Genomic DNA, 17799 nt, shown 5'->3' on the forward strand with positions numbered 1-17799 from the left:
TCTGGAATCATTCACTACAGCAAATATCTCTCCAATGTACATTCTCAATCCAGATGCTAGGAGAGGGGTAGGTCGACGGCAGACACTTCATATCCGTAACGGAATGGATGAGTCTGAGGCAGGAAAGAAGAAAAAACGATGCAATCTGTGTGGAGCAGACGGTCACACTTACAAGAAGTGCCCTAAAATGCATGAAGATAATGCTGGTGCTGAGGTTGGACCTTCTGGAAATCCCACCGATGGATTGCCTCCGGATTTTGGAGCCCGTCGCGTTTAGATTTCGTTATGTGTGGATATGTATTTGAACCAGATGTATGGATATATATTCCCACATGTATGTGATAATTCATTTCGTTATGTATGGATATGTATTTGAATCAGATGGTAGTATGTAACATTACGAATGTATTTGTGTAGTAAGATTTCTTGGTTGCAGTTCTAAATGTGTAGGTTGATTGAATTAGATTGCTCACTGAATGTAGTGTACTGAATATAGAATGGTAGTTACGAACCATAAATTTTCGGTTTGCAATACAATTTTGTAAACAATGCTACGATTACAAAGCAGAGGCCTAAAACGTTCGTACTAATAGATACTTGAACAATGAAAAGCAGTGGCATGTGCAACACGATAACCTCGTGTTGTGAGTAAACCTAACATGCCTTAGGAAATGTAAAATGCCGGAATTACATGGTGGTGCTTTATTGAGTGCACCGGGGATATTTTCCCTTCCTAATAGCTTCAGGCCCTGCTTCCTTAGCACGACGGACTCTCTCTCGCTTCCTCTCCCTATCAGCTTCACGTTCCTCTGCCTTCTGACGTTCCACTTCTGCAATCCTCTTTTGAATCCCTTTCTGGTCTTTCTTGCAGCATTCGTTGCCACCTTTGTGCAGCCCACCTTGCTTGACGCTCAACGTGGTCCTTATCATGCTGAGATTGCTCGGTGTCTAACCACTGCACGAAATCACATAGAGGCGGTGGAGTCTTTCCCCAAATCATGTTAGAAGTCATTACCAGATCTGAAAGTGGCAAACTCTAATAGTGTTTTGTAGTACCTTTCCTCGATCCTTGCCGTAATGCTTGGGAGGGTCATACTCGTAATTCTCGCACATGAAGAACCTCATGCCAAAGTCGTCCCCCAAAACCCTTGATTTCATTAGCTTGCACAAGGATCCGCAAAAGTACATAGGCACCTGGACTATTTGGGGGACTGTTGCCATCACCTTACTCCATGGAATGTAGGTGGATTCTGAGGACGTCATGTACTGTATCAACGCTTGTATTAAACTGATTGCTAATATACTGTGTCAACAAAAATAATTACAACATAAACTGTTTGTAAAGCGTATAAGAATTTTGGTTACCTGCAATCGCCGGCTTGAAAATCCGGCAGTGCTTCGTCTCTCTCCCTCCCTTCCTCTCTTTTCTTTTTTTTTCTGGAATTTTAGTGATACAAATGAGGGGTGGGGGACCCGCCAACCCTTATATATAACTTGTGGGAGCTGGTCGCCCTGCTGCCGGGCGGCCGGGGCCTGCCGCTCCACTGCCGGGCGGCCGGCCCCTTAGGCCGGCCGGCTGCCGGCCGGCCTGTCCTCCAGGGGCCCACGCGCAAATTTTCCGCGAAAACTTTTGCAGAAAAGCCCCTGGCGCCCGGCAGCGGAGCGACTAGGTGCCGGCCGCCCGGCAGCGGAGCGGCTGAGATATATTTCTGTAAATATCGAGAATGAAAATATATTTTTTATAAAAACGAAATTAAAAAATAAAAAAAATAATAAAACCGCGTTGTGGCGGAGGTGCAAAGACCACAAGCAACGCCACGGTGAGCGGAGGTCGCCGACGAAGGGCATGTGATGAGGACGCATGGTGACGGGGTTGAGGTACGGCAAGGGCCAAGGCATCGTAGGCCGCCTGACTGCTTGATTGGCCAACTGGCCATTGCTCGCAGTTTGCTAACGCCGGCGCACGTACCACCTGTTCGATGGAATGAATGACGACGTAGTGGCTGGTCTTGTGCCTGTATTGCTGTATGTGAAGTGCAGTTGTGCTCAGTCGCCTGAGCTGGGGTGACCGGGTGGGCATACTCCAGGCTTTAGCCTATCCAAGCGAGCACAGGCCAAAGGCGGCGTTGCCTTGTGTCGTCACTCGTCAGGTTGAGACGTTCTGTTGCTGTCGCATCCGGTGGCAGAACGAAGGTTTTTTTTTGGCGAAGGGGCTGGAACCCATATATTAAAACCCAACTTTTACATCAAGAACCCTGGAGGAAGAAAGATTTACAAGGAAGTCCACACCACTCATCCGGAGAAAATGCATGCAAGACCCTGGGAAACATCAAATTTAACGCTACGGTCCTTGGATCAAGACGCAAAGAACTCCACCAACACCCGACGAGACCTCCAGCTATTTCAGCCGCAAGACATCCAACAAATGGCGCACATCGGCCGTCATCGTCACAGTATTGGAAGAGGAACCTTCTCCGAACAGATCGCCGGCACTGTCTCTGAGATTGCCTGCCTGCTCTTCGAATCTTGCAACCCCCCATCTGATCTATCCAAATCGTTTGGCGGACACCAAGCATGGTTAAGCTGCAAGAGATACTCGGTAAAAGGACATCAGCTGTCGGCCACATCGATTTGACCTCACATCCACCATCTTCCGCCATGGATGGGGTTAACACTGGATGTATGTCTAATGCTTTATTCATAGTCTGGAATTCCCCTCAATTTGTGTCCAGTTCAGCTTCTAGCATTCTCTCTCTGAGACTATGACTGTATCTATACTTTATTGCTGGAAGATCATTTGAATATTACGCTTTTGGCTTACAGCTTAGCACTGTTATATGGCTTCCGTTGTCAGTCATGGCCAATCGGCCATTGAGGGTAATCAACTACATCTTCACCAGATACTTTGTAAGGTATACTCTGTTTAGTTGTCAATGTTTGTTTTCTGTTAATGATTTTTTTACTTTGTTTGATACTTTAGTTGTCAATGTCTGCTTGTGGCATAATTTGATATTTAATTGTCAGTTTCGGCTCCTGTGTTATAAATTCCAACCACCATAAGGTTGAAATTGTTCAGTCAATATTTTACTGTCCAGATGATATTCTGATAGTTCAACTGAAGTTTAACCAATTCTTTTCAACACATCCATTTTAGCTACTTTTCCTAGATTTTAAGAAAATGAACATTACTCAGAAATAAGTTTTCTGCCTCCATATATATTTAACATGCTCTTGTTCAATACTACTTTAATTGCCATATCTCCCATTATATTTTCTCACACTGCTGTGACCCTTCTAGCAAGCTAGATGTGATGGGTTCGCAAACCCTTAGTTAAAAGATTATTTTGAACCTATATTTTTTATACATTGTAAATTGTTTGCTGGATTGAGGTGTAGAAAAAAGTAATTCTGATTCCCACATCCTGATTTTTTCACTTGAGCTAATAATGCATTTGCCTATACATGAATTGAGCAACCGTTTACTCTGCATATATCTGTTGTCACTAATAGCCATATCGAATCGGGTACAGGTCTATCTATTAACAAGGAGGTGTCTTTATACATTGACCTACTAACAGATGTGAAGTTCTTCCTTATGTGTCCTTTCTTGGATACCTGAATTTTGTCCACTTCCTGTTGAATCATCCTCACTTTGAAGCTGATGATATTGGGCTGCTGCTTCTGCACTTGCAGCTGTTTCATTATCTGAAGAACTTTCACTTCATAGATCACAAGTAAGCAAATTTGTTAGGTTTCTGCAACCGGGAGTGACATATCTGCAAACTGATCTAGGTAGGTTTGAACAAACTTACTTCAACGAGTAGACGATTAATCCAACGGCCACAACTGTGAATGCTAGATAGTACAACCAGTTTATCTGCATTGCATCTGAAGTATATGAGTATATTGGCTAATATGTTATAATCTGGGAGAAGTATTCTGGGTTAATTAAAAGATCACCTGTTGATGGTAGAATAGAACTCGAATGGCAACTGCCCACATGTCAGATGTTAACAGTGAAAGGTTGAACAATGTTGCTCCACTCATCTTGAAAAGGGCATACAGGAAATAAAAGGGCCAAATTATTATTGGACTGTGAATTAACAATAAGTGGGCCTTTTCTCTAGCTGATACTTTTTACTTTTTTAGTGAGACAGTATGGTTAAAGACCGCTTTGCTTTATTTTTATTTATTTAAATAACTCACGACCACTTGATAGGGCCCAAGTTTCTCTTTTCCCTACTTGTGGAGGTCATTAGTAACATGTTAGAGATCTTAACCTTAAGAACGAAAGGAGTAATTGTGTAGAATATGAAAATTGCCACTGCAAATCCTGCAAAGAGACTTATCTGGAAAATATAAAGACAAAAGCAGTAGTGAGTTTCCAAGTAATTAATTCAAAAAGGTGTATGCAGATAAAATAGTTTCACGATAAAATGTACTTTTCTTACCATTGTTGGAGACCATGTAACTGCTTCTAGGCTCTTCCTTTCAAATACAAGTCTAAAAGTTTATCAGGTTAAGGTTAACATGAATGTAGATCATATGGTGAACAACATTCGTTCCACGAAAATTATGGTGAAAGACTGATAGTTTAACTTTGCAAAAGATAGAAAATATATAAATGCATTCAATGGATCATGCTAGTCTGCTCTACTGGTCTCCAACATCAATAAAGAATCATAGACAATAATTTTTTGTTCCAGGAAAATTGCAGTGATAGTTTAACCATTTAAAAGAGAGCAATTTTATAGATGGCATAGCTAATGAACCGTGCCAGTTTGCTCTACTGGTCTGTAACCCACAATAAATCTAAGAATTTTTGGAGGATACATCTGAACCATACTGATAAGCAACCCAAAGAGTCCAAGCATTGCAACAACTTCAACTCGATCTTTCTTCTTGACACAGTATTCCTACACATACAAGGAAAATGGAATGCCTATTAGAAATGTGAAACTGTTGCCGATAGCAGCAGGTACACATAAGGTGAACTAACCTCCCCAACATTACTAAATGCAAAAAAAACTGTCCCGGCAATAACAAGGGCATCCCCCAGAAGTGGTATTTTACTTGGATCTGCAGAAAATTAAAGTTTCCATACAGTATAAATATTCATCGAGCTCTGCTATGGAAACTGGAAAGTAGATTTCACTCATTTACAGGAGATGTAAAACCCCGCTTGCTTTTCCTCTTATAGGATTGAGCAGTGCTCCAGCTTTTTTGTTAAAACATAAACGCCATTTAAATTCATTCATAAATCTATGCTTACTACACACATGTTTTATTGTCATCATATTATTAACCACCACTAAATTGCTATACTGGATTTGTTCTACTAATACCATGAACTTTCCTATATAACTGCAATTCTAATTTCCTGGCTCGAAAAATTTAAATCTGGCTCCTAAGAATTTTGGAGGAAGATACATCTGAACCATAGTGGCATTGTTCTTGAGGTGTCGTAGTTGATTTTCTAATTTGACTGTTAAGATGCTTCAAGTATCTTACCTGGCTCCCCTGTTGATTCCGCATCTGAAAGGAGCACAAGGGCAAGCCCTGCCACACATGTCCCTGCCCCTACAAACTGCAAGAAAGAATACCTTGTGCCCAGTGCGTACCAGGTGAGTATGATGACCCATACAACAGTCCAACAATCCAACAAAGTTACACTGGTGATGTAGGAGTATTGGTATGCCTTCACAACTACAGCATATTGTTTTTAGACGGTTATCAGTTGTAGTAAGAAGAACTTCCTTGGACTCAGTGTGTCTGTGTGGTGCCTGTACTCACCAAGATAGTTGCCCTGTACATCAATGAACGCCAGTGCTAGGTACCAGTACCAAGCAATCTGCAGAACAAGAGTACTCAAAACAGTAAGAGCTATGAGTTGCAGCAGACCAACAGTTTCCAGAGTTGACTCCGAGGCAGCCATGCTTACTTGCAGCTTCTGCCGTCGATGCAGGACGATTGGTACATAAACTAAGGTCAGCAGCAGGTATCCGAAGAAAGACTGTGTGAGTGGTGCATCAACTCCTACACGGACATTTTACATGGCAATGAGCACATATTATCCATATCCAGATAACAGTTATCAAGTATTTCGTCAATTCTATGTCTATGTATCAGTCCAGTGAAAAGGATGAAAGATCGAGTACCAAGATTGGCGATGAGGGAGGAGGTGAAGCTTGAGGCGGCCATGGAGAAGGCGACGAGCTGGCCGAGGAGCAGCACGAGCAGCAGGCCCCATACATCCTTCCTCTTGAACTCCATGAGCCCGAGCACGGAAGCCTCGGATCAGATCAGTTGCAGAAGCAGGATTTATACGGCGGGTCGCCGGTGAACAAAGAGGGGAGGAGACCGAAGAAGAAGAACGATAGGTGGAGAGCAGTGCGGGACTGGCAGATGGACCGCGTGCAATAAACTAACCGCCGGGTAGTTAGGGGCATCATGTGCCCGCTCAATTGATTTTCTGCAAACGATAGAGGGTGTGGTCTGGATCTTGCCATTGGCTCACCGTGCTTGTCCCATCGCGACACCATACATGTCTCGTGCTTCACGGCCTGAAATGTCCCCTGCAACTTGCAGGGCGTCATCGTTGGCCACGTGCTCCGTACAGCTGATGATTGTTACAGCTTCTGAAAAGGAAATGCTGACTTATAATTTCAGATTTGGCATGATTTTCAGATTAGGATTAGAAAAGAAGAGGGTCGGTCTGATAGTATGATGCAGCAGCCACCGGTCTGGATGGAGAAAACGGCGGATCTGATGCAGGTACAGTTGCTGCTGCGTCCAAACAATCAAGCATGCGGGCACAGTTATAGACCAGACATCAATTGCATGCGGACACGTATAGCAACAGAAATAACCAAATATGGAGTCAGTTTTGCTATGAGCAGTCAGTGCCCCCCGTCTTACTGTAGTCTAATATACTTTTTTTTTGCTTTGATTTTATTCATCGTTTGGAAATTCTGTTTGGAGAGTTTTTTTTAATGAATGCGTGTTTTTCTGTTTTTTAGATGACGAGCACGTGTTTTTCGGAGTGTCACTAGATCGGTAGACTTCAGTGCATGGAGAGTTTTGTTTCATCAATATTCCCTGTTAATGTTTTAAAGTCGTACTACTGAAAAAAATATACGGTTGATAGATCCAAATCATGAAAAATTAAACACTAGCTCCTCTACTATTTCACGAGGGAATCTCTTCATCGGCTTATATCATGGCACTCATCTTTTCTAATACATCAACAACTGTCTTAACTCCGAAGTTTGTGTATATCTTCAGAGTACCACTGAGGATCAGGATTCATGAGCCAAAATGATGCTTTGCGGTGAGGTAACATTGATATGATGGATGGACATAATGGGGGCACTGAAAAGGACCTTCGCACCCTCACAGAAGAATGGAATATGCTCATGATGCAACTGCTTGACATTATTTTAGTCCTATTTCTGCATTATCCTTCTATTTCAGCCTGCTTTGCTGTCAGAATAATGACGAGTTCGATGCTCTGCAGTTTAATAAAAATATCATGCTATTTGTAAGAAGAAATTATGCAATCAGGTCAGGACTACATTTCTAGTGCTTATCTGGCTGGAGGTACCTTCTACTGTGCTCTTAGGCATAGTTTTATCAAGAAAATGGCTTCTTTCCATTTCCCAAATTTTCTTATCAAGTTCATGATATATTCCTTGAGGGGATGAAGCATCTGACTCTAACCCCACCCTATGCAGATTCTTGACTAGACTAATGGTTTAGAAGAAAAGTGCCACTAAAGTGGTGGTATGGATGAAAATTCCCCTGATTAGAATACAAGTTTGTGATTCCACAACTTATTTGAAAGGATCGACACTAGGTCTAGAGGGGGGTTGAATTGGACTGTTTAAAAATTTCCTGAAAAACTTGATAGAAACAGTTCAGGTCCGGATGATCCGGCCCTATGTCGGATGATCCGGTCCTTGTCAGGCCCGGATGATCCGGCGTAGGTTCGGATGATCCGACAAGGAAAAAAAATCTTGCATGAGATTTGAAATTTACTTGGCTTTTGACGATTCTCTTTGAATACAATATTGACAAATAAAGTAACTAAGCCTGTGAACCAGTTTAGCACAAGAGAAATGCAACTAACGAGTAGATCAAGTGAAGATTAGCTCAAGAATAATAAATACAATAATAAATGAAATGGACACAAGATTTATCCCGAAGTTCACTCCACAAAGGAGCTACGTCTCCGTTGAGGTGCTCACAAAGAGCAGGGTTGCCCTATAACCCTTTCTCTCACTCAATCAACCACACAAGAGGATTGAGTAGCTTACTAGTAAATGTCCACGAAGGATGGGGTAATACAAACTTCCGGGGCTCAACCACAAGAGAATGGAAGCTCACCGGCACCTCTAACCGTCTAGGAGCCAAGCTCCAAGAGTAACAAACGTGAATCGACGAATCAAAGGTTGCTTCAAGTGCTTCTTGAGATGAACAAGTGCTAGCCCACGGAGTGCTCTCAAATCACACCTCGAATCTCACTTCCTCTCAATCCCTAGGTGTTTTCTTACAAGAATCAAGCTCTAGGATGGAGAGAAGTGAAGGAATGAATGCTTTGAAGGCGTGGTTGGCCGGGGAGTGAGAGAGGAGTAAATGAAGGGGGTGAAGGGGTATATATACTCCCACCCCCGAAAGTGATCGTTGTGTGTTTTCTGGTGGTTCCCGGATCATCCGGAGTAACCTCGGATCATCCGGGGTAGGAACAGAATAGGCCAAAAACACACACTTGAACTTCCAGGTCCGGATCATCCGGTGTAGGGCCGGATCATCCGGCCTGGCACTACCAGGTGCTCACAAATGTCCAAGTCCAGATCATCCGGGCTAAGGCCGGATCATCCGGACTTGCGCAGAACTGACCAACACTGTTTGACCGGATCATCCGTGGTAACCCCCGGATCATCCGACCCTGTGCAGAAACTTTGTGCAGAGGAGTGTTTTGTGAGTGTTTTCTCTCAAATATGTCATCTCAAATGAAACATTTTAACAACCTAAAATTCATTCAAATGCGTCCCCCTTGATAGTACGGTGAACCTATACTCAAATTCAAATCGAAAATTAAAATTAAATCTCCGATAGAATCCACCATATTTATTTTGAAATTGGGGACCTTCTTTTCATCTTCTTCTTGATTTTCTCATTTTATTCTTGCACACACTTTCTTGAAACCATCATATCCCCAAATTGTTATTGACAAAAATCAACAAAATTATTTAAGGGGCCTAGATGCACTTTCATTATTACAGAAGTTAAAAAAATGTGGAAAACACTAGCAACATTTTTTATAGTTAAGTATATGAATCATCAGTCAAGTTTTAAGCTGACAAAGAATTTATGAAGTTCAGAACCAGACTCCAGCCACGAGCCTTCAGAAGTGGGCTGGTTCCACTGTTGGCTGGTTTATAACCGGACCATGTACAGGGCTACTAGATCCTACTAGATGGGATCATGGGAGGCAAGCAGGTCCAAAAAAAGAAAGAGGAGGGCATACTCGAATTTTCCCCTTTGGAGCGGATGAGTAGCAAAGGACAATGGGTGAGCCACTAACCATAGGAGCGGATCTAGCGGTGGGGATGCCACCGAAGATCCTAGTAGAACTGTAGAAGGTGGGCGGCACGGAAGGGATTCGCCTGCGCCCTGCGGCTGCGGATGGGCGGATGGCTCACTGTAAGCTGGAGTAACGGGCCAATGGCGGAGGAGCGAATGTGACGGGCTGCGCTAGCCCGTGTTGGAGGTTGCGAACGACGGCGGTGCAGCGCAGGGTTGCTGGGATGGTGGCATTGACCGGTTGCGACTTGCGACGGCGCTGTACCACAGGTCCACCAATCTGACCTTCGCGGAAGCGTTGCTTCCGGTTCGCAAGCTCGAGCGCGCGCACCATCTGTTCAACGGAATGACGCCGTGGCTACCATCTGTGCACGGTCGCATGAACTGGGCCATCGGCTGCTTGCCACACAACACCTCAGCATCTGCAGAAGTGCATAGGAAGTGTTGCCTGGAACTCTGGAAAAGACATTATTGTGTTTACTTCAGTTGGTGTTGCGTCCGAACACCCAAGGCAGCGTTGGTTTTCATAATATCTGATGTCTGAAGACAGGTTGCAACCGTCCTTGAAGGAAGCTGATGTAATTGTCGTCATTGATGTATGTGCAGGTGCATCATTTGGATGCAAGCTGCACTTCTTTGGGGAAGTAATCCGCAGACTGAACATAAGGTTGATGCTTTAACTTACTTTCGTTTCCACCTTCAATTCATATTAGGTTCTACCTTTTTCTGATACACTCTCTGTGTATATATTTTCTTGCTAAGACTATTTGATTCAGGTTTATTTTGGCACATATCTATGATCTCCAGTAATTGATAACTCCATTTCAGTCACAATCACTGAAATAAAGTAATTGTTTTTAGAGGGTAAATAATGTTCTGATCATTCTACTGGACATTTTGCACATGCCCATTTACCTCTTAAGTCGTACTGCATGCCAAAAGCTTCTACAGTTATACTTTCCGCAGCATTTTACAATGAACCACGTATATGTAGGATTCTGAGAGAGATTTTGAATCACAAATTACTTAAAATCCCTCCCCTCCTTTTGTGCACCATCAAAGTTTGTCAGCTATTGCTATTTTAAAAAAAATATATTTTTTTTGTCTCATTCATGGCAGTCTAATAGCCACTATCTTGTTCAGTGTTATTCTAATTACCATGGAGGTGTCAATTTTCAAAGTTGACACTGGGAATTCTCTCTATCTTTTTCCCAATTTATTGCTATTCCACTGTTTTTTAGTCCAAAATCTGTGGCAGGTTCTTAAGTTCTTAGTCAGAAAGCACGTTTTATCCAATGCATACTGTAAAAAATAAAATTAAATAACTCGATAAGACTATAAGAGGGATGGACGGTCCCTCTGATTTCATCTCAAAGAAGAGTACATTGGCTGAACCCGGGCCAGTTACAGCAGTTTCGTTGGCCCCCAGAGTTCATCACTCTACCCTTGCATTGCGAGAAGCTTTGGTATGTAATGCATATTGTAAATTAATCGAGGAAATATTTTGCGAGACAATAATGGTACAGGAACAAAACGTTGAGTATAAGGAACAATAATATAAAAATCAATTTACTTCTGCATCCAAATTGCCTTGGTTGCTTGAGATATTAACAGTTTTGCCTATACATGAACCGAGCAGCATTATACTCTGCTGATTTATGTTGCCATATTGATTTGGGATGAAAATATCTGTTATCAAGGAGATGTCATTGATCCCTTAACAGATATCAATTTCATCATTATGTGTCCTTTCTTGTCTTCCTGAATTAGAACCACTTTCTGTTAAATTATCCTCATCTTGAAGTTGCTAATCCTGTGCTGCTGCTTCTATACTCGCTTGTTTGACATATGAAGAACTCTCATTTCATAGATTACATCCAAGTAATTCTGTTAGGTTTCTGCAAGCCTGAGTAGATGATTTACAAAATGATCTAGGAAGGTTTGAACAAACTTACTTCATTGAGTAGATGATCAATCCAATGTTCACATCTGTGAATGCTATGTAGTACAGCCAATTTATCTGTAGGTTGCACCTAAGGTACATAAGCTTATTGGGTAATATGTCATAATCTGGCACAAGTATCTGGGTTCAGACATTTTCATTTGCTGATGGTAGAATAAAATTTGAATAGCAACTGCCCACATGTCAGATGTTAAGAGGGAAAGGTTGAACAATGTTGGTTATTGTTGTACTGTACTTCTGTGAAACAACAAAAAGAGAGTCCTTTTAGCTGATACTCTATTGTAGCCAATACTATTGAAACATCTTTTCTTTATTATTTATTTGTTCAAATAATTCAATCACTTGACAGGACATAATTTAAAACATCGTTCTCTCAATTTTTTTAAAAAAAACATCCCTAACATGTTTGAGATACTTAACTTTAATAACAAAAGGTGTAACGGAGCAGAAAGTAAAATTTGCCCCTGCAAATAGACTTATCTGGAAATAAAACAAAAGAAAAGAAAAGTTGGGAGTGAGTTTCCAGTTAGTTAATAAGGTGTATGACGGAACTCCTGTCAAAACAAAAAAGAAGGTATATAGCAGATAGAAGAGCTGCCATTATAAGGAGTACTTTCTTACCTCGTTGATGACCAAGTAATGGCTTCTAGGCTCTTCCTTTCAAATAGAAATCTAAGGTTTATCAGGTTAAAGGTAACATAAATATATTTTAAAAATTAGTAGGTTTGTTTCACAACATTTTGGTTATATTTTAACTGTGTCAAAGCGAGCAAATTCATAGATAGCATAGCAATGGATCATATACCAGTTTGATTTACCAGTCTGTAGCCAGGAATGAATTATGAAGAGTATACATCTGAACTACACTGACTAGCGATCCAAAGAGTCCAAGCATTGCGACAACTTCAACTCGATCTTTGTTCTTGACACAGTATTCCTGCACATACAAGGAAATAGGCACGCTTATTAGAAATCTGAGAAAATATCCAGTTAAAAAGTAAAATGTGTGAAAATATTGTTGATAATTGATATCTACATGGTAGCAGCAAAGATATGCAATGCATAACTAACCTGTCCGTGTAAGAATCTGAACGTTACTCTCATCGAGAGAGGATGACACTAGGAGTTGGGAATTTTCTGGTTTATTACTCACACAACCTCACACAATGCCATGCTCTCCACGGGAGAGGTGGTTACATATTTATAGGCAGCCAAGGCATATGCTCAACTAGTCTAAGATGCTAGTCTAAAAGTGGTCTAAGATGTTGTCCTCTAATATGCTCCTGTCCTAGATGCTGTCATCTAAGATGCTACTATCCTAGATGCTAAAAAACCACCCACATGCTGCAGCTTGACCATGCAAGGACCATGTGTTGCTGCCAACCTCAAAGACCGACAGTACAAGGCTTATTCCCATCATTCTCTCCCTAAGTCTTATGTGTCGTCTTGTGGGAAAGCTGGACCATCCCCATCCTGGAGCAAAGCTCAAGGAACTTGATCCTCCCAAGGGGCTTGGTGAGCAAATTCGCAAGCTGGTCCTTGGTGTTGATGTAGCTCATCTTGATACTCCCTTCCTCCAAGAAGCCTTGGATGAAGTGGTACTTGACCCGGATGTGCTTGCTCCGTTCGTGGAAAACAAGATTCTTTGCCAGGGCCAGAGCGGACTTGTTGTCCACCCTGAGCTCCACCGCTTCAGTGTCTCTGCCGAGAAGATCACCAAGCAGTCGAGCGAGCCAGAGCGCCTAAGTCGAAGAGGTGGAGGCCGCTATGTACTCAGCCTCGCAGTTGGACAGGGCCACCACCTGTTGCTTGACCGACTGCCACCTAACGAGGCACTTGCCAAGGAAGAAGAGGATCTCGCTCGTGCTCTTGCTGGTGTCGATGTCGCCGGCGTGGTCGCTGTTGCTGTACGCGACGAAGTGTGCTGCCCCAAGGCACCTCGGGTAGTGGAGATCATGGCCGAGAGTCCCTGCAATGTAGGGGATGATCCTCTTCACAGCCTGCTGATGCTCCGTCGTCGGTCGTTGCATGAATCGACTAACGTAGCCGACGGAGAACGCCAAGTCCGACTGTGTGTGGGCGAAGTAGCGAAGGCTCCCCACAAGATGCCGGTACTGCACCTCATCCGTCGTGCTGTCGCGGCTCAGCTTCAGCCTCTCCTCCATCGGAGTGAGAGCTGGGTTGCAGTCGGTGAGCCCAGCTAGCTCAACGATGCGCTTGGCGTAGGCGGTCTGTCGAAGCGTGATCCCGGAGTCGTCCTGGTGCACCTCGATCCCCAGGTAGAAGGAGAGAGGCCCCAGGTCACTCATCTAGAAGGTGGCCTTCATCTCTTCCTTGAACGCCGCCACCTCCGCATCCTTGGTGCCAGTGATCACCAGCAGGGCATTTCCTCCATTGCCCCGCCGGTAGATGACCGCCTCGTGCGGGCTTTGCTCGAAGCCCATCCCCTTGAGCATGGAATCCAACTTGGCATTCCACGCCCTCGGTGCCTGCCGCAAGCCGTAGAGGGCCTTGCGCAGGCGTAGCACCATGCCTTCCTTGCCGGGGATTGCGAATCCCGGCGGTTGGTGCACGTAGACCTCCTCCTTCAAGTCGCCGTTGAGAAACGCCGACTTGACGTCCATGTGATGGACGCGCCAGCCCTCCTGGGCAGCCAGCGCAAGGAGGAGTCGCACGGACTCCATCCGTGCCACGGGGGCGAAGGCATCGTCGAAGTCGACCCCCTCCTGTTGCACGAAGCCTCGTGCCACCAAGCGAGCCTTGTGCTTGATGATGGCGCTAGCTTCATCCCTCTTCAGCTTGAACACCCACTTAAGAGTGGTCGCACGGTGACCACCAGGGGAGGTCAGCAAGCTCCCGCTCCCAAGTGCAGTTCTTCTCAACCGCGTCCATCTCCGACTGCATCGCGGCACGCCATGCCACGTGTCCCTCGGCCTCAGCGAAAGATCGGGGCTCGCCGTCATCGCACGCAAGGTGCAACTGCGCCTCCAGGTCGTGAGGCACCAGTCCCGGCACCGGCTGGTCGCCGAGAAGGTCCTCCATCGTATGATACAGCAACGACTCGCTATCGTGGTACATGTCAATGCGCTCCTCGTCGTGAGAGAGAGGAGTAGCAAACTCCACCGGGCTGTGCTCAACACGAGCTAGTGTTGGAGTAGACGTGCCCGGAGGGGTGGCTATCAGTGCCGGAGTGCGTGGCGAGGCCGGCTGTGGTGGTGTAGGCGAGGAGCTCGTCGCAGCTAGAGTCGTGGCTAAAGAGCGTGGTGTTGCCGGTGTAGCAAGCGCCGAAGTCGGTGGAGGCTCGGGGACTAGGGTAGGCACGCTCGGTGAAGAAGAGCTGCCTACTCCCCTAGCTCCCTCGAAGTGGACGTACTCGACAATGAAGTAATTGTACGTCAGAGCCAAGCTATCGTCCACCGCCTTGTCCCACACCCATCCTCGCCCTTCGTCAAACACAACACCGCGCATCGTGCACACACGCTGTGTCTTCGGGTCAAGAATGCGGTAGGCCTTCGAGCCCTTCACATAGCCGATGAACACTCCCGGAGTGCTCCTGTCGTCGAGCTTGCCGATGTGGCCAAGCTCCTTGGCGAATGCGAGGCAGCCGAAGACCCGCAAGTGGGAGACCGCCGGCTTGTGCCCATGCCATGCCTCGTATTATGTCCTGCCATCGAGCGCCTTGGTAGGAGAGTGGTTGAGGATGTAAACGGCCATCACCACCGCCTCTCCCCAGTCATCACCACACGAAGGAGTGATTGAGGACGACGTCGTTCTGCTGCGGACTGTACGGCGGAGTAGTGGCGCTGAATGCCCTCATCAGCGCAGTACGACACGAATTCAGTCGCCGTGAATTCGCCACCGTTGGCGGTGCACAGCTTGCGGCCGCACTCCACCTCCACAGCAGCCTGTGTGCGTGTGATGGCATCCACAGCTTCTCCCTTGCTGCCGAGGACCATCACCCACATGCGGGAGAGGTCGTCGATGAGCAGTAGGAAGTAGCATCGTCCTCCCGATGTGGTCGGTGTCCCCGAGCCACATAAGTCCCCGTGCACGAGCTCGAGCCGATCCTTGGCTCGAAAGCTCGCTAGCTGGGGGAAAGGGAGTCGCCTCTGCTTCATCAACACGCAGACGTCATAGAGCTGCTCCACATGGTTGAGGCATGGCAGGCCCCACACAATCTCCTTGGCACTAAGCCGCTTCAGGGCCTCGAAGTGAAGGTGCCCGAAGCGCTCGTGCCACTACCACGCCTCGTCATCCCGACGAGCAACTAGGCAGAGGAGTTGTGCTACCTGCACATCAAGGACGTAGAGTCGACTTGCGCCTCTGGTTACCTTGACAAGAAGGCGAGGATGGCGATCCCAAATCCTCATGACTCCGTCCTTGATCTCAATGCGCGAGCCGTGCTCTTCCAGCTGTCCCAAGCTGATGATAGAGTTCCTTGATCTGCCTGTACTTCTCGGGGACGCACCGAAATAGCTTCTCGACAGCTCTCTCCTCATCGTAGGTGTTGTCGCCGAACTGCACCATCTTCTGTAGCAGAGTGTTGAGATGGAGAGCAAAGTCATCCACGTCCTAACATGGCTTGAAGGCCAGGTTCTCCCACTCCTTGCGAAGTGCCTGCAGCGTAGTCATGTGGGCGCGGTCGCTGCCGATGCGTGCCGCCGCGATGGCGTCCCAGGCCTCCTTGGTAGTCCACTTTTTGGAAAGCGTGAACTGCATCTCGGATGGGACTGCAGCGATGAGGGCATCCAGCGCCCGTGGATCCTCATCGTAGCCGACATCGCCGTTGAAAGTGCATCAAGGCCCCAAATGGGTTTTGGTGAATTGAATGACAAATATGATTAAAGGACTAACACTTTATTTGAGATATCATGAGCATGGACTTATTTGTATATCATTTATGCATTGACTCATGTGAAAAAGAATCAAATAAAAGATAAGCTTATTGTTGAAAGTCAAGAATATTATGAAGGAAAGCAAGAGACAAGTATTCATGAAATATTATCAAATGGTCTTTATTCATGGCTTGGCACATTTGAAGTACAAATTGTTGAAAGCATTATTGCAAGGCTTCATGGGTTAATAAAAATAAAAAGAGACATACACTTGTGAGCTAGATATATTGGTCTTATTTATGAAAGCTTGCAATGCGTGAAATATGGTTATCATTCATGATTACAACGCAAGACAAAGAAATGAAGATATGAGAATAGAATATGGAATTCATTGTCGGTGTGCAAAGCTTAACTCAACATGGCAAGGGTAAGTGATGAAGAAACCAACCGAGATCACTAGTGCGAGGGACTAAGCAAGCTTTGGTGGAGCGACGGCTCACCATGTGTGCGAAATGCTAAGGTGAAGTGCTAGTATACGTGGGGTGTTCGAAGAATCATATCCAAGCCTTATTGTGAGAAGCGATGCATGCATCAAATATCTTATCAGAGTGACTTGAGGATCCAAGGATAGATTTGCAAAGATATTGGGACTCTAAGTCACTAGCTCAAGTATGGATTTGCTCAAAAGAGAAGATTATGCAATGTTGGAATCCCAAGTTCGAGAAAATCAAAGTATGGCAAAGATGAAGTGATTCAAGACTCAAGTGGATGAAATGTGTTTTAGATTTAATCTTGAGTGTAGGTATACCGTACTATCAAGAGGGATGCAACATTGATTATTTGACACGGTCAAAAGTGCTCATAGGTCACCCAAATGAGAATCCTGAGAGAAAACCCTTAAGAACTTACTTTGTGCTACCTGGATGATCAAGTGTCAACTTGGTGGACCAAGTGGAGCACCTAAACCTGGGTTTGGGCTTCTCTGGCCCGGACCAGTCTGACCGGTCCAAGGTGTAACGGCTAGTTTTTGAACAGACCGGTCTGGCCGGTCTGTACTGACAGAGCAACGACTAGTTTTTGAAAGTGGGGTATTTATACCCCTCAGCCCTCTCCTTTGAGGGCGGCTGGTTCCCTGGCATTCTTGAGCTTCCCAAAGTTATTTTCTTGACCAGCAAGCTCTCCCCAACACTCTTTGTGAGTTGAGCCAACTAGATTTCATATTCTTTGGTTGGGTTGAGAGATTGAGCGTGTGTGGGATTGTTGAGCATTGTGAGAGCTCCATTTCGAGCTGCAGAGAGAAACCATTGTTAGAGCTCCATTTCGAGCTGCAGAGAGAAACCATAGTTTGAGCACTCTTGGTTCGTCAAAGCTTTCAAGTTTGCATTTGTTACTCTTGGAGGTTTGCCTCCTAGATGG

The 17799-nt window shown here is 45.1% G+C and overlaps 1 protein-coding gene and 1 long non-coding RNA gene across 2 annotated transcripts; both read right to left on the reverse strand.

Annotated features, from left to right (window-relative positions):
* Window positions 1-3385: 3385 nt before the first annotated feature.
* LOC120665329 (solute carrier family 35 member F2-like) lies at window positions 3386-6454 on the reverse strand. The gene is made up of 11 exons (XM_039944870.1): window positions 6159-6454; window positions 5942-6036; window positions 5794-5851; window positions 5512-5706; window positions 5000-5079; window positions 4834-4916; window positions 4452-4503; window positions 4281-4349; window positions 3961-4047; window positions 3813-3877; window positions 3386-3719 (listed from the first exon to the last, which is right to left on the reverse strand). Exons 1-11 carry the CDS (start codon window positions 6271-6273, stop codon window positions 3572-3574), a joined length of 1047 nt encoding a protein of 348 aa, XP_039800804.1. The 5' UTR covers window positions 6274-6454; the 3' UTR covers window positions 3386-3571.
* Window positions 6455-10974: 4520 nt separating this feature from the next.
* LOC120665332 lies at window positions 10975-12713 on the reverse strand. Its single transcript, XR_005671146.1, has 2 exons — window positions 12620-12713; window positions 10975-12485 (listed from the first exon to the last, which is right to left on the reverse strand). It is a non-coding gene; the product is annotated as an uncharacterized LOC120665332 (long non-coding RNA).
* Between the last annotated feature and the right edge of the window lie 5086 nt (window positions 12714-17799).

This window comes from Panicum virgatum, chromosome 3N (assembly GCF_016808335.1).
Source record: "Panicum virgatum strain AP13 chromosome 3N, P.virgatum_v5, whole genome shotgun sequence".
NCBI classification, from domain to species: Eukaryota; Viridiplantae; Streptophyta; class Magnoliopsida; order Poales; family Poaceae; genus Panicum; species Panicum virgatum.